This window comes from Salminus brasiliensis, chromosome 1, assembly GCF_030463535.1.
Source record: "Salminus brasiliensis chromosome 1, fSalBra1.hap2, whole genome shotgun sequence".
NCBI lineage: Eukaryota > Metazoa > Chordata > Actinopteri > Characiformes > Bryconidae > Salminus > Salminus brasiliensis.
In genome coordinates this window covers 54,046,789-54,061,411 of record NC_132878.1, presented here as the reverse complement: position 1 = coordinate 54,061,411, position 14,623 = coordinate 54,046,789, and the positions used below count along the sequence as shown (strand labels likewise).

Below are 14,623 nucleotides of genomic sequence, written 5' to 3'. Positions count from 1 at the left end.
GTGCAAGGTCATTACTTGGCCAAAAGCTCAATGAGGTCTTGTCTGCTCATGCCGTCAGGGATCAATCTGGGGATGGCTGCTACACATGTCCGGAACAAGTCGATCTTCGGCTTCCGTTCGCCGCTACATATACAACATACAAACACAGAGCCACATCAAAATGTATTGATTAAAAAAATAAAATAAAATAAATCACGTTTCCATATTATGGAAAAGGAAACCATGAATTCATTGTTTTTGTCATTTCATGAAACTTGGCACATTTACATATATCAGTCTTAAAAGGCATTTTAGGATGTTTCATTCTAATGCGGATATACGAGTTATAACATAAGTGGATCTAGAGCTGGGCAATATGACAATATTTTAATCGTATTGTGATAAATTGTGTTATCGTGATGCACAACTTGCTTTTCTAAGCACATCGAGGATATTGTTAGTGCTTAATAAACACTGATCAGCGGTTTGGTTTCATCAGCTGGTCAGGTTTCATTCAGTGTAATTAGACTAGCTTAATTAGATATAGTGTAGCAGATGCTGAATACAAAAAAAACTAAACAAAACAAAATGATATAATATTTTATCATATTGCCCAGTCCTAAATGGACCCCAATTATTGTTCAAGACCACGTTAATATGGTTGAAAAGGACACAGAGGTCAGCTACGGTAGTTAAAAAGTGCTTCACATTACTGATATGACCAACCATCAACTTTAAACTGTTCAATATTACTTACGGATCCACTAATATTACTTTTCCTTTCTGATGCTAGATTTTCAAATCATCTGCCAATATCAAGTACTGATATCAAATAGTTTTTTTAAGGTTGTACTTTTTTTTTATATATATCTTTTTCCAAATAGGATTTAAAAAGCTTGACAGAACAGCATTTACACACAACTGATATGCAAATAGGGAAGCCTAATCTAAACAAAAAAAAACATTCACATTCAGGTACATGTCTCTATGTAAAAAGCTACTAAACTTCAGTGTAAGGCCTTTAAACAAGCTAAACATGAATAAATAAAGCATAAAACAGATTCCAAATACACAGCATCTAAAATTCATTTAGGCTGACAGCAGACTTCCTTAGCCAGAGTAAACACTCACGTGATCATGTCCTCTGGCTCTTTATTGGACATCTGCACATTGGTCATGCTCATGGAGCGGCCCACTTCTTTGTCCAGGTGCCTGAGGATGTTATCCAGAGCCTTCCTCACCTGAGGGTAGTACAGAGACATTCCTACACAGACACACACAGACACACACAGACAGATAGAGTCACTTAAAGCAGATATAGAGAGAAATGTCTTCGGTCTCCAAAACAAAAAGAAAGTGAAGCAATGCCATCAAGCAGTCAGACGGCATACAGTGAGCTACAAAAATATTCCTGTCTTCAAATATGAAAAAAAAACAAAGGGAAGATACAAATATAGAAAGACGTTTGGTGGCAGAAATGCAGACAAAACAACCCAAAACAATTCCACCCATGTAAAACAAAGCTCACTGCCTGCAGAAATATTTATGTTCAGTCTAGCCGTAGTAGAAGCCAACTAACACAAAGCAGTAGATAAAAATGGCTCACTCTAAATTCATCACAATGCAGTCTAGAAAAAAATTCTCATGCTGAAAAAAAACCAAAAAAAAAAAAAAAAAAAACACAAAGCCTCCACAAATGTTTAAGAAATCCGAAACCGAATCCTGGGCGGCCTATCGAAGGACTCGGTCTGAACGAAAAACGTCATAACTCCAAAACTGCAACTGCAGGGGGGGAAAAATGTATGTAAAAAGATTTTACTCTCCAGTCATTTTGGAACATTTCTATTCATCCTGAAATTCTGACACAATAGAAATGACAGCATTTTAAAATTGTGTGAGAAAGTGAGCAACCCATATTCCCGAAAGCTGTAATTGTTTAATTACTGTTCACATTATTTTTGTGGCTTGACAGTCTTGTTCTCTGCAGTGGTGAATATTTTTCTAAATGCCTGTATGACGCTACCTTTAAAAAAAAAAAAAAAAAAAAAAAAAAAAAAGGAGGAGGAAGGAAGGAAGATGCCTTCCACAAAACCTCTGAATGTTATTTCAGTTGCTAACTTATATCATCTACTATCGAACACCAATTCAGAATAATAATAATAATAATAATAATAATAATAATAATAATAAAAGAAATGTTCTGAGTAGCTCACGGAAACTTCAGGACAACGCTCTAAGTCACACAGGTTTTGACTGCAGAACTAATTTAGTGACTGCAAATCACATTTACATCCAGTCTACTTTTCAGTTCAGTTGATTGTAGGGCTACTGAAGTACACTACCATAGCCTGACTGAAGCAACCTTTATGAACATATTTGGACTAGCAATTAAAGAATCACCTACCAATGACCTTGGCCTCCTCGTCTGTAAGGGTGGTGTTGAGGAAGATCTTTTTGACCCGTAAGGTATTGCCGGAGGGCAAGATGACTCCAGTGGTTGGCATAGGTGGTTCGCCATCCTTCTGCTGAAGACTGTCTGCTATCACCAGGAACGCCCGCAAACCAATATTCATTCTCTGAGAGACAAAAGAGCGAGAAAGAGAGAGAGAAAGGGACAAAGAAAAAAGAAATGTGAGATCAAAAGGAAAGCATATGAAGGTTAAGACCAACTGATATATTTTGATTGGCCGAAAATAGCCTCAGAATCATGTCAATGCTCCACTGATTTGTCAGAGGGAGAATGGCATCTCGGTCACTGCTACTCTTGGTGCGGAACGCTGCTAACTGCACTATGAAACTTGTGTGTCACACGTGTACATTTCTGTAATTTCACTGTACCTTAACAGCTGACATGCTTTTTACTTCAGATACCGATTCGGTATTTCCTAGCTTGTCAACAAATGCACGTTTGTAACGGTCCACAAAACGGTTTTAGAGAACGCTTTGTATTTACAGCAGTGGTGTCAAAGGAAATCACACTCCACAACTGCAGGGGGAGCCCAGGTGCACAAAAAAACAACTCTCACAATGCTGCTTTAAATATATAAACTACTGAAGTATAAATGGTAAAATATTACACAACGCCGGCTGGCGTGAGGTTATCAGTTAGGTAGCGTGTGTATGTACGTGTCCTCATACCTCTGGGTTGATGGTGAAGGTCTTGTGAGACTTGCCCACACACAGCAGGTCGTAGATGATTTCTTTCATGGCAAAGTCTAGCCTTTCCTGCACAATAAGAAGAAGAACACCCCCTTCAGAAATCCCAAACAAGCTCCAAAAGTCCAACTAATGTGCTTTCTCAACATGACAAGCCCATCACATGGCCTCAAAATCAAATGCTGGCTTTACCTGAGCGATAAACTGAATGATCTTGACGAAGATGTTGAGTGGTGTGTCCCTGGGCACAACACTGCGCGAGCCCTTGGGGAAAAGTGCTGAAACAATACTGAGGAGACGACTAGGAGAGGAAACAAAGGGGACAGCTTGGTAAACGATAAAACATATACACAGCATCCACTCAGAAGACAATGCTGCTTCTATTATTAACTCTATTTAGCACTTGCATGGCTATGCATCCACGTGATGTGCAGCCTTGTGCATTATGTTTAGTATACACAAGACCAGCACTGTGTTATCATTTCTTTGAGCGACTCTATGCATCTTTGTTGGAAGCGTGAGCCTTACCTCTGTGTGGTGGTGTTGCTCTCACACTTTATTCTGATGATATAGACCCACAACAGCCTGTAGAGTGACTCCAGTGCTACACGAGACATTTTAGGATCTTTGTTCTGAAGGGAAAAGAAGATGAACAATCAGCGATCAGCCATGCGACTATCCCACAGCATGAAACATGAGTGATTCATTTAGAACCAACCAGAATCAGAGGAATCAATTAAGATGTTCAGTTCATGCAAGACAGAGTTGCTGATTCAGAATTTTCAGTAGCGATCAACGTAGCTCACACATTCACTGATTCAGAAGAGAGCCAACGAGGATTATGATTCACAAACATTGCTTTATGAGCCAATACGGCTGATGGTTTCAGCACTAACTGCATCGACCCATAGGAAGACGATTCATTAATCATCTTGGAGAACTGGAGAAGGAGAATCATAAAAACCTCAGCTAATGAGCCCATGATTAACACATTTCACTTGTGCACAACACAGCCACTGACTAAGCAGCTGTATTTGCTTCTAGATTCTACTAGAGTCAAAAAAACACACGCGCACACACACACCACTTCACCAAAGTCTTCGGCAAAGGACCTTCACTGCACCAAAGAGCTCTCAGCAGCACAGTTGTAATGACGTACACTATCCACAGGGGGCAATGTGTCAGCACAACTGATGATGAGGTCTGGCCCAACAGACCAACAAATAAATAAGTCTCTCTCTCCAACAGGCAAAAGATGTCAGAGTGTAAACACAGCGGCTGTGTGCATGTGTGTCAGTAGGGGAATCTGCCCAGCTTAAATTGCCTATACATAACACTCAGCACACAGACACCAAACCACAACTAAGCTAAGCTAAGCTATACAAAGAGAGCACAAGTCAGAGCAAGGCCCAGGTTTCTGGCTGTGCCCTTATTGTAAAGCTCAACTTAGCTGAGCCGTGCCTAAATGAACAATAATGTATGGCTCATTTACAGCATCTGTGGGAAGACACTCAAAGGACTTAATGTGTAGTCCACTCTAATGTACGGGCTTAGAGCGCTGATCCATGAAGAAAGGCAACAGTCAAACAAGCCCAGGAAGACGATTAAGGGCAATCAGATGATCCCTTCAAGAGTCAAGGCCAGGACCCCAGACGGTCAGCTCAGCAACTCACCTGGAGGGTCTCAATCTGCTTACGGATGCTGTTGTTTGACGGCATCTGGAGCAGGTGAATGTGTGAAAGAAACACAGAGACAAAAAAGAAGAAAAAAAAAAGAACAAAAAAAAAAAAAAGAAGACAAAGACAGGGAGTGTGATGGGGAGCGGAGGAAAACATGCATGTTAAACAAAAGAGACAAGAACTAGAACTTAAAAGAACATGTGAGAACCCATACAAACAAACACACACACCTGATAGCCTGCTAGTGACATGCAAAGCTGTGCGTGAGAGATGTGTGTGTAGTTAGTCAGAAGTCTTTTTATATTCCATACTAGGAAGTGACAGACCACAAGAGACCCAAGATATATGTTAGTGGTCCACATATGAGCTGTAAGAGCCGCTGCTGTTAAAGGGATCCTTTTCAGTCTAATGTCTGTCTGCTGCATCTGTACTGTAGGTCTGAACTCCATTTAGAACAAACGTTCTTGTACGTGGGAAATTAAAAATCACTGAGAACGTGCTGTTAATTAGCAGTGGACATGACTGTGAATACTCGAGGTTCAACTTCAAACTAACTGTTCTGGGCACTCCGTATAAGGCACACTTTTAAACAACAGAGTGGCTAAACCATACAATGCAACTCCTCTGCTGCGTTTCAGTCACTGGCTTCCTGAATCCAAACCAGACACTGGCCTACAAAGCCAAGAATGGACCAGCCTCTCTGTATTTGATAGTAAAGGTCAAAAGCCCATCTGTACCAAGAGCCCTTCCAGTTTCAAGCACGGCTTGGCTTGACCCGCCATCCTTTAAGATGTGCTGGCACGTAGGTGGCGGAATAAACTTCCTCTGGGCGGCAGAACAGCAGAGTCGCTTGGTATCTAGGTCTACACATAAAAGGCATTTGACAGATGTCAATAAGGATGAGCTTCTTCCATTACTTTCCTTTTCACTTAAATGATTGTTCTTTTTGTTTACTAAATTTATGGAAAATAGGTAAAAAGAAAAAGAACAAAAGGAAATAAAATTATATATGTACATAAACATACACACACACGCTTCCAGATGCATTAGATAGACATTAGCTTAGGAGAACACTATACTCAGATTACCCAAAGAGGAGCAGAGTCAGGGAGAAAGACTGTGTGTGTGTGTGTGTGTGTGTGTGTGTGTGTGTGTGTGTGTGTGTGTGTGTGTGTGTGTGTGTGTGTGTGTGAAGAAAGAACAGGACTAGAAGCAGGGTTAGTATTTTGTAAAGGACATGGTGGGGAGAGGTGACGTGTGAAAGCAGGGTAAGAAGGAGACCTTGGATCAATTAGGAGAGGAATTATCCCGAACTGGGACTACAAATCCCTTAAGCCACTGAGCTACACCATTACCAACCACTAATGCCAACTCTACCTTAACCCCTCAATTAATACATTGATTTCATCCACCAAGACGCAGCATGGATCTGAATGAACCAGTTTGAATCAGATTCAAACAGGCCTCAGAGTGGCAAAGCAAGGGGGTGGAGAAGCTTGGATCACTGGCTCATTGCACCGAATTACCACCAGGAATCATCAAAAATCAAATTGCAGTGTAACGGCAGTGAACGCAATCACAAGCACAGTAACTCACACGATCAACTTCAAATCGACCCCTTGCAGGAAATGAAATATCTTTTAAGCAGTTCAGTCATTAATCAGCCTGGAGTCATAGGGAAGACTCCAATTGTTTCGACACACCTCCACACATGCATACACATACCATTACAGTGACTGATACATGATGCAGAAAGTCATAACACAGTTACACAAATACATCTGTAGCATCGCTGTAAGACAAACTCTGGCTTTTACGCTGTATCGCACCAAGATAGCCCCGAAAAGCAGTCTTCTCATCACATTATTGACATGGTATGTACTAATACTATATTCTGTTGAGGTGTTGTTAAGTCCTGGAGGGCGAGTGTCCAGCAGAGCTTCATGGCATTTCTATTCTGTTTATCATCAACACGCCTAGTAGGTGCTTTTGAGCAGAGAAATCATGAAACTGTGCTGGATTCTGGCCCTCCATAACCAAAAATGAGGACTCATGTTGTAACCCCAAAAGCTCAATATACTTCACACTCAACACGTACATGCATGAACGAACGAATGCAAAAGACGACTAATGTGCTGTTACTTAAAGGAGAGAACGGTGATGATGTTCTAAAATTCTGAAGTGTGGATAAGCCTACTGTCTTTTAAGCTTGGGCCTCACAATGTTATTAGATTACTTTCATTACCATACTGGTCTCCAACAGTCCAAAAAAATCCAATTACGGAGAGCCACAGAATAACAGGTTACAGAGCTCTCCATGTAGAACTTAAAATTGCAATAATTTGCCAATAACACCCAGAAATGTAACAGAATTGCACACTTCTCTTGGTCAAATGTAATAAAAAAAATCCTGTATTACATTATTAGATTTTAACAGTAATACCTTACTACATTATGAGCGAATTTATTACCTTTTCCGGTTAATCATTTTAAACCTTTTTCCATCACTGGGGTTTATTAAATTTTAAGTGCAATACTGTGTAACATTGCTGGGATTATTAAATCACTGGGAAAGTATTACAATATTAAGCTATACATTTCTTTCTGCTGAATCAGTCGTATAATAAAGAACATATATTTAACGCAGTGTTATGACTCTCCAATCTTTTAAAACCTACACCATTAGACGCTTACCTGCACCCATTAAATGAACAATTTTAGTGCAATACAGAGTTTACTCCAGGTCTCCGAGATTGAACTTTTATTGTACATTCGAACAAGCTATTCTACTCCGCCAAGGTCAGATTTCAGGACACAGGCCAAGCAATTTCGTTTCCATTTTTATCTGCATGCAGAAGCCAGTCATATACCCCAGTATCCATAGGGCAGACAGACAAAACATTTTTCCACTGTGCTCTGCAGGCTATACAGTTATGCATTATAATGGGCTGAGGTGTGAATGTCACTGTGGGCAAACTAGCTGAGACAGTGATTCTACTGTGAGCTGACTGGCTATGCTGTACCTTTAGGTGCGAAAGGCAGTTCTGAAGAAAGATGTGCCAGTTATTGAGGAAGAACTGCTTCTGGCTGACACACAGCAAACATGTGACCAGAGGATACAGTGCCTGGGGAGAAAGAGAGACAGAAAATGGAGAATTGAGTCAATACAAATAACAAAAAGAAGAAGTTTTACTTTGATCATTGTCTTGTAACTGAACAAGAACAGGAATCAAATGGAAAGCCATATCTAACAGTAGAGTAGGAGAGAAGAACTGACATGAGTAGTGAGATGTTCCTCTGAGGAAGTGAGTGCAAAAGAGAAAAACGCAGTGAGGGCTTTACCAGTGAGTGCTTCTTTCTGGAGCTGAGGTCAAATGTAGTCTGGTAGAGCATCTCCACAAAGTTCTTCAGGCAGGGCACATTCACTTCATTCTTCACCGCCTATAACATGTACACAAACACACACACACACACACACGCATGCAAAGAGTGTAATTTTCAACAAAAATTTTCGCTATCAGGATCAGGTCAGATCACTACTGAACTTTAGGACAGGCTGTAATTCCCCTAATAAGCATCACACAGTGCTGTCACACCCAAAACCTGGTACAGGTAAAAGAAAAATATAGAGGTAACGCTCCAGTGTTAGCTTGGCCAAAAGATCTTTTAATAGAGGGTATGCCTGTGACGTCACAGGTGGCGAGAGTGACCAACTGCAAACAGGCAGATTGAGTAGCTGTGGTAGTGTTCAGTGTGAATGACTCTATAAAACACAAAACAAGAAAGCGCTGTTGTGGGACTGACTGTACCAACAGATTCAGCAAGGATTCAGAGCTCTCCTTTTACAGACTGTTGAAAGCTGAAGAGAAGAGAAACTCACACTGAAATTCACAGAAAACTGGAATCTAGGCACTGAATCGCGTGGGAGCTCACCGTTTGGTAAAGTAATACTCTAAAAACAGGTGGTGGGAAAAAACAAGCCCATCGTAGTTCAATTTGTAAGCAAATTTAGCAAGAAAGAAGTTTGAATCAAAAGGAAAGCAAGCAAATCCTGGACGTAGACCTGAAACGGTCTACTACATGTGCCTGAAAAACGTCAAAAAGTCAAAAACATTCCTTAGACCGTTCACTCGACAGTCAGATATGAGGTTGCATCCTCTAAACGTGTGATTCTTTCCTAGATACACATCGAAGTACATGGATAACTGTTTTTTTTGGTAATTTGGCTTGATTGCTGTGGAGTCCAACTGCATTTGACTAGAGCAGAAAATCGAATTTTCGCTAATAAACACAGCTATGTTGCAAAATGTTTAGCCAATCAGTCCGACTAAAGGGGGTATGTAACATCTAAGTGAACATGAAGCTGATAGATTAGCTGAACTTCTTCCCCGGTAACATAACATGAGCCCTCCTTCTTAAAAGCGATTGGTTAACGAGGCCGAATCTGTGTTCCCTGGTTAATCGTGTTCCCACTTAACCTCTTCTTGTTTATTATTAATTTCTTGTTTAAAAGGGTATATGAGAAAGAGGCTATTAGTTTATACTGTGGCTGACATCAGTTATGAAATATTCAGTGCTAAGCTGCTGCTTGAGCAATTCTAGCAATAGAACTCAGAAGTGAGGATGTGGAAATACTGAGATAAAGCTGCATATCTGCATCTGGCATTAATAAGCAAAAATTGTGTGGTACCACTGTGGAATGCGACTCCCTCAATATTGAACAGTTTATGTCAACAGCATGGTATGCAGTCAAACTACATTTCCATGTGGAACACAGGACCAGGTACATCATTTTAAATGGCAGATGAACCACGTTTAAGTAAACAGGTGTGTTGATGCATGTAATGCATCGTAGAGGCTCTGAAGTCTGAACTTACAGCAGCTACAGGGATGAGGATCTCCACAAATAGGCCAGCAAGCGCATGCTTTATATCCTTGTCTTTCACTTCCAGAAAGTACTGGGCACATTCCTGCACAAACAAAAAGGAAATATCATTTATTATGAACAACATTTCAATTAAAAATTTATAGAGGAGCGTGTAATATCATTCCACGACCTAACATCCACAGCAAGAGATAATCATGCACACACACACACACACACACACACCCCCATACAGGGAAAGGTGTCAAAAGAAAGCCCACTGTAAAAACAGACTCAATAAAAAGCTCAGAATTACAGGGCTTGTTAAATGCAGCACATATTGAGTGCGGATTTTTACTGCCTGGATCAGCCTTAATGAAAAAGCATTACTCTGCACTGGGCTTTTGGCACCGAGTGGGCAGTGTCTCAAGCACAAGTGCACGCACGCACACACTTACTCAGACAGTTTTATGAGTGCAGGTTAAAAGACTGCAGACAAACAATGTTGTTGATAACACAAGCAACCAATTCATTGATTGTGTTTAACTGAGAAACTGAGAAAGCGTCAGAGAATCTAGTTATGGTCTACAAATTGGAGAACACTGAACATACACAAAAACATGTGTGTTTGTCCCAACCTGCATGAACTGGAAGGAAGCCTCAAAGTCTTCCACAGGATACATTTTCACTCTGAAGAACTTCATGCCCATGATGAGGCTAATGATGCTCTGCACCACATGAGGACTCTGCTCCTTCTGCCGCAGCTCCTTCAGCTCTGTGTTAAACTTTTTACGGACTGCTTGGAACCTGGACACACGCATTATTACACAGTTATGAATACAATATATTGGCAGTCGCTATACACGTTTTGCAGAAAATAGGAAAATGTAATCATCATGGGGCCGGTCAACTGAAACCGATCGAACCCTTGAGCAGGACTCCCAGTGTTGCCTTCACATATGTGAATGGTTCCAAATAAGTGTGCTAAAATATGAACATTTAATATCAAATATTTTAAATTTAGCTGTCAATGTTATGCTTAATTATTCAAATGATCAGTGTTATAAGTTTTAACCCATTAAACACTAAAGCTACATATATGTATTAGTTTGGGAGTTAAACCTTTCTATTTATTAGCTGGTATATTTACTGGCCTAGATATTCCATATTGGTGCATACCTAGATAAAGTCATTATTATCTGAAGAACCATATATTTCTGTGATAACTGGTAGTTCACTGAAATGTGGCACAGACCTTTCACCCTGAATAGGTGAGGGGTCAAGATCAGCAGAAATGCATGGACTATATATCGAAGGCAAAAAAACAAAAAAACAAAAACAAACATATTTATAGTATATATCTAGAAATGAATTTTATATATATATATATATATATATATATATATATATATATATATAGAGAGAGAGAGAGAGAGAGAGATAGATAGATAATATGGTAAAAAATCATATTCATTTTTTTTTGTGATTCACAATATTTAGCACAATAAATGTAAATCACAGACTTAAAACATCAGTAGCGACATATTCTTATAAACTACTATTCAGATCCTCTCCCGCTCTCCCGTACTGAATACAGTAATTAATATTCAACATCTGCTGCTCTTCATCTAATTAATCCAGTCTAATTACACTATTAGCAATGAAATTAGCTGATCACTGTTTATTAAGCACAATATGTAATTCTCCATATGCTTTGAAAATAATATTATAATGAAAAAATGCATCACAATACAATAAAATATCATCAGATTGCCAAGCTCTAAGTAGTAGCTAGATAGAGAGACATAGTACATACATAGCAATTACAGCTCTATTGTTTTTAATTAGTTTAATTTCACACATCTTTACTATAAGTGATGTGCGTGTGTGTGTGTTTGGCTACATCTTTCTTCCTTTTGAGTTTTTAAGGTACTTAAAATTATGCTTCACCTAAAACCAGCTTGTTTTAAAGCTTTTTCCTTTTTTGTTTAAAGAAAAAAAAAAAATCTAGTCTCAGTTGATACTCTGTTTCAGTAGCAAGTTCAGGACCTTAAGGAGCTTAGAATCATTCAATAAAACATAAAACCCTGTCGAGAAACAACAGGCGCTTTAAGCAATCTCATTACCATTATTACATAACATACAGGACCCCTCATATGCTGAAGTACTTTCAGCGGACAGCGAGAGAGAACTCGTTTGGTAAATCAGTTTCTATCTACGCCTATTACAGCGCTAGGTTAAATTAGATTAGGGTTTGAACAGGCTGGGCTGTGTATCTGTGTGCTGGAACGTGAGTATGCATTCAGGCTGAATTATGGGAACTGTAAATGTGTCTGGAGTTGCTCTAAATCACTAAAGGCCCGGCGCTTCGCTAACGGCCCACCAGTGCGATGGATTTACCAGTGTGAAAGGTAGTGTAAAGCCTGGCGGTTTTGTTTGCTCTGCATGAGCAGTAAATTCTCCTCATCTTCAGGCATAAATGGAGCCACTACTGTTAGCATTTGCATAAAATGCAGACTGGGAGGTCATAAACAGCAACAGAAGACAGGGTTTCTTCTAGGAAAGCATAAAAAAGGTTCGCGTGAGAAGTGGGACGGAAATCCTGACTCACTTGGACTGGGTGAGGACTCCGATGACCTCAGCGTACAGATCTGCAATGATGTGCACGTTGCCAGTGTTGGGACCAGAGTACCTGTCAAACCAAGCCAAAAAAAAACTCTTATCAATCAAAACATGTCAATACAAGGTGATTAAGATTAAGATCTTCAGTACTGGGTAAAACGTAGCTAAGCTAATGTTATCTTGCATTAAAATTTAAATAAATAAATCAATCAATCAATCAATCAGCAACTCCCCCGGTCTCCCTTACCAAACCTGGTACTAGTGATAACTAGGGATGCACCGATCCAATTCTAGGATCAGATATCGATCCCAATACTGACAAAATTAGCTGGATCAGGCATCGGATTCATTTGCTGAATCACATTCCCGCATCGACGGTATTCTAGGCTTTATAACTCGTGATCAGGATAACCTGAGGACAGCCGAAAGTGAGGGATAGGGGATAATGTCACTGCCTCAGCTGGTCTTTCATATAAGGAGAACTGAGAAGGGTGTTTCCTGATACCTCAAGTCTCTCCTACATGGTGAGTATCTGGTATATTAATTCAACAGTAGTATCAGATAGTTATTGGGTATTGGCTAACACGCAAAGTTTATTTATCGGTATTGGTACTGGAACAGAAAAAGTAGGATCGGTGCATCCCTAGTGATAACTACAAATAACAGCTTGCTTTATCTTGACACTAATAAAACACCTAATCTGCTGATAGTCACAGTCATATGGGCACCAAGACAGGTCCCTTAAACCCTGTCAGTTGTCAGGTGGATCTGCTTAGGAGCTGACATGAATAAAAGAGAAGCGTAAAAGAGAAAAGGACTGATCAGCCCAGGTGACCTTCTACCAGGTCTCTGAGGCCCAGTGCACATGCTTGTGTATCCATTGTAGGCACTTTTTTGAGGGTAGACAGGAGTTAGAATTGGCACTCTGGCTGGTCTGCAGCAGTACAGCAGGATGTGATGCTCTGTGTGTTGTGAGGGATTCCTTCCGCAGCGATCACGAAAAACTGCACCACAGTTGCCCAGACAGTATAGCCTTTGTTTTCCCTCACACACTGATGAGCCTTGAACATCCACCACCTTGTTGTATTTTATTTATCATTCAGGTCTTCATGCCAGACCATTTTTCTTGCATCCAACACCCGAAAAAACGTTAATGACCAACATAGATCCTAAACTTTGACATGCACCTGTACGTTTGCAGCAAGAGATTGGCGGTCAGTGAACCCTTTAGTCAACCAGAATTGTTCCATGTGTATTTTAGCAATCGCCTGCTGCTAAACGTCTTAAGAAAATAACGGTCGATGGCTGGTCACCTTTTATGCCACTTAAAGCTCACCTTCTTCCTGTTTAAGTAAGCAGTCCTTGGACATGATGGGCAATGAACCTTATGGGATGTAGTTACTTCATATGTAGTCTGTACTACTCAGTACAGTACATCTAACTGGAAAATATACCAGCACGTAAATGCAAAGGGGTCACAGATGTGTGTGGTGTGCATGTCTGTGATCCCACTTACCCCTCTTTGTGTTTAAAGTGCTTAAATGCCAGGTTAAGGACCTCATGGACTAATGCATCTGGCACAGGATGAAGAGGAATCTAGATGGAGGAAAAAAAACAAAAAAACACAACAAAAACAAATAAAAGCTCAACCATCAGTCACAGAAACCCAAGCTGTTGCATTATCTTACATTTAAAAAAAGTTGATGTGGTGTTTTCTGTCTGCTGGTACCATTTTGAAAATACAAGGTTTCTTAGAATACACGTGTACACATCATACGCACCTGTTTTAAAACTTCTACTGAAACTAAACAAAAAATGAAGTCTATGGCTAAGTCCCTCCTCTCCAGTAGGTAGTCTTTATCCCGATGCTGTTCATCCCTGGATGGGAAATAAGTACAATTAGTCGAAACTAGGCAGTAAATTATTTACCGTATTTTAAAACAGTGACATTATGACAAATTTCGTTTAGCTAATTTAGTTTAAAAAAGACAGAGCAAAAGAAAGCATGAGAGAGATAAATAGAAAGCAAGACATAACATTTTAAGATAAAGAGACTTTGTGTGTCTCTACGTGGACGCACTCACCCTTTGGACTTGGTGCTGGATCTGGGTCGGTACCCGTAGGACTCGTCCTCAGTGCCGCTCTGTCTCCGGTACCAGTCAAACAGTGTCCGCAACAGCGAGGGCAAACAGTGTTCTGCTATCGAGCTCATAGAGCTTAGTAACTACAACACACACACACACACACACACACACACACACACACACACACACACACACACACACACACACACACACACAATTATATATTTAAACTGGGAGTC

General features: G+C 40.1%; 1 protein-coding gene across 1 annotated transcript in view; it reads right to left on the bottom strand.

Annotated features, from left to right (window-relative positions):
* fryl (furry homolog, like) overlaps positions 1–14,623 on the bottom strand; it is an 81,834-nt gene that overhangs the window by 37,041 nt on the left and 30,170 nt on the right. Inside the window, exons 4-18 of the mRNA XM_072682677.1 lie at positions 14,385–14,524; positions 14,082–14,178; positions 13,817–13,896; positions 12,290–12,370; positions 10,317–10,485; positions 9,692–9,784; positions 8,157–8,255; positions 7,838–7,939; positions 4,809–4,853; positions 3,664–3,767; positions 3,328–3,436; positions 3,118–3,204; positions 2,384–2,555; positions 1,111–1,243; positions 16–123 (exon numbers count right to left, since the gene is read on the bottom strand). Coding sequence (XP_072538778.1) covers positions 16–123; positions 1,111–1,243; positions 2,384–2,555; positions 3,118–3,204; positions 3,328–3,436; positions 3,664–3,767; positions 4,809–4,853; positions 7,838–7,939; positions 8,157–8,255; positions 9,692–9,784; positions 10,317–10,485; positions 12,290–12,370; positions 13,817–13,896; positions 14,082–14,178; positions 14,385–14,524 — 1,619 coding nt within the window. The remainder of the gene's footprint in view (positions 1–15; positions 124–1,110; positions 1,244–2,383; positions 2,556–3,117; positions 3,205–3,327; positions 3,437–3,663; positions 3,768–4,808; positions 4,854–7,837; positions 7,940–8,156; positions 8,256–9,691; positions 9,785–10,316; positions 10,486–12,289; positions 12,371–13,816; positions 13,897–14,081; positions 14,179–14,384; positions 14,525–14,623) is intronic.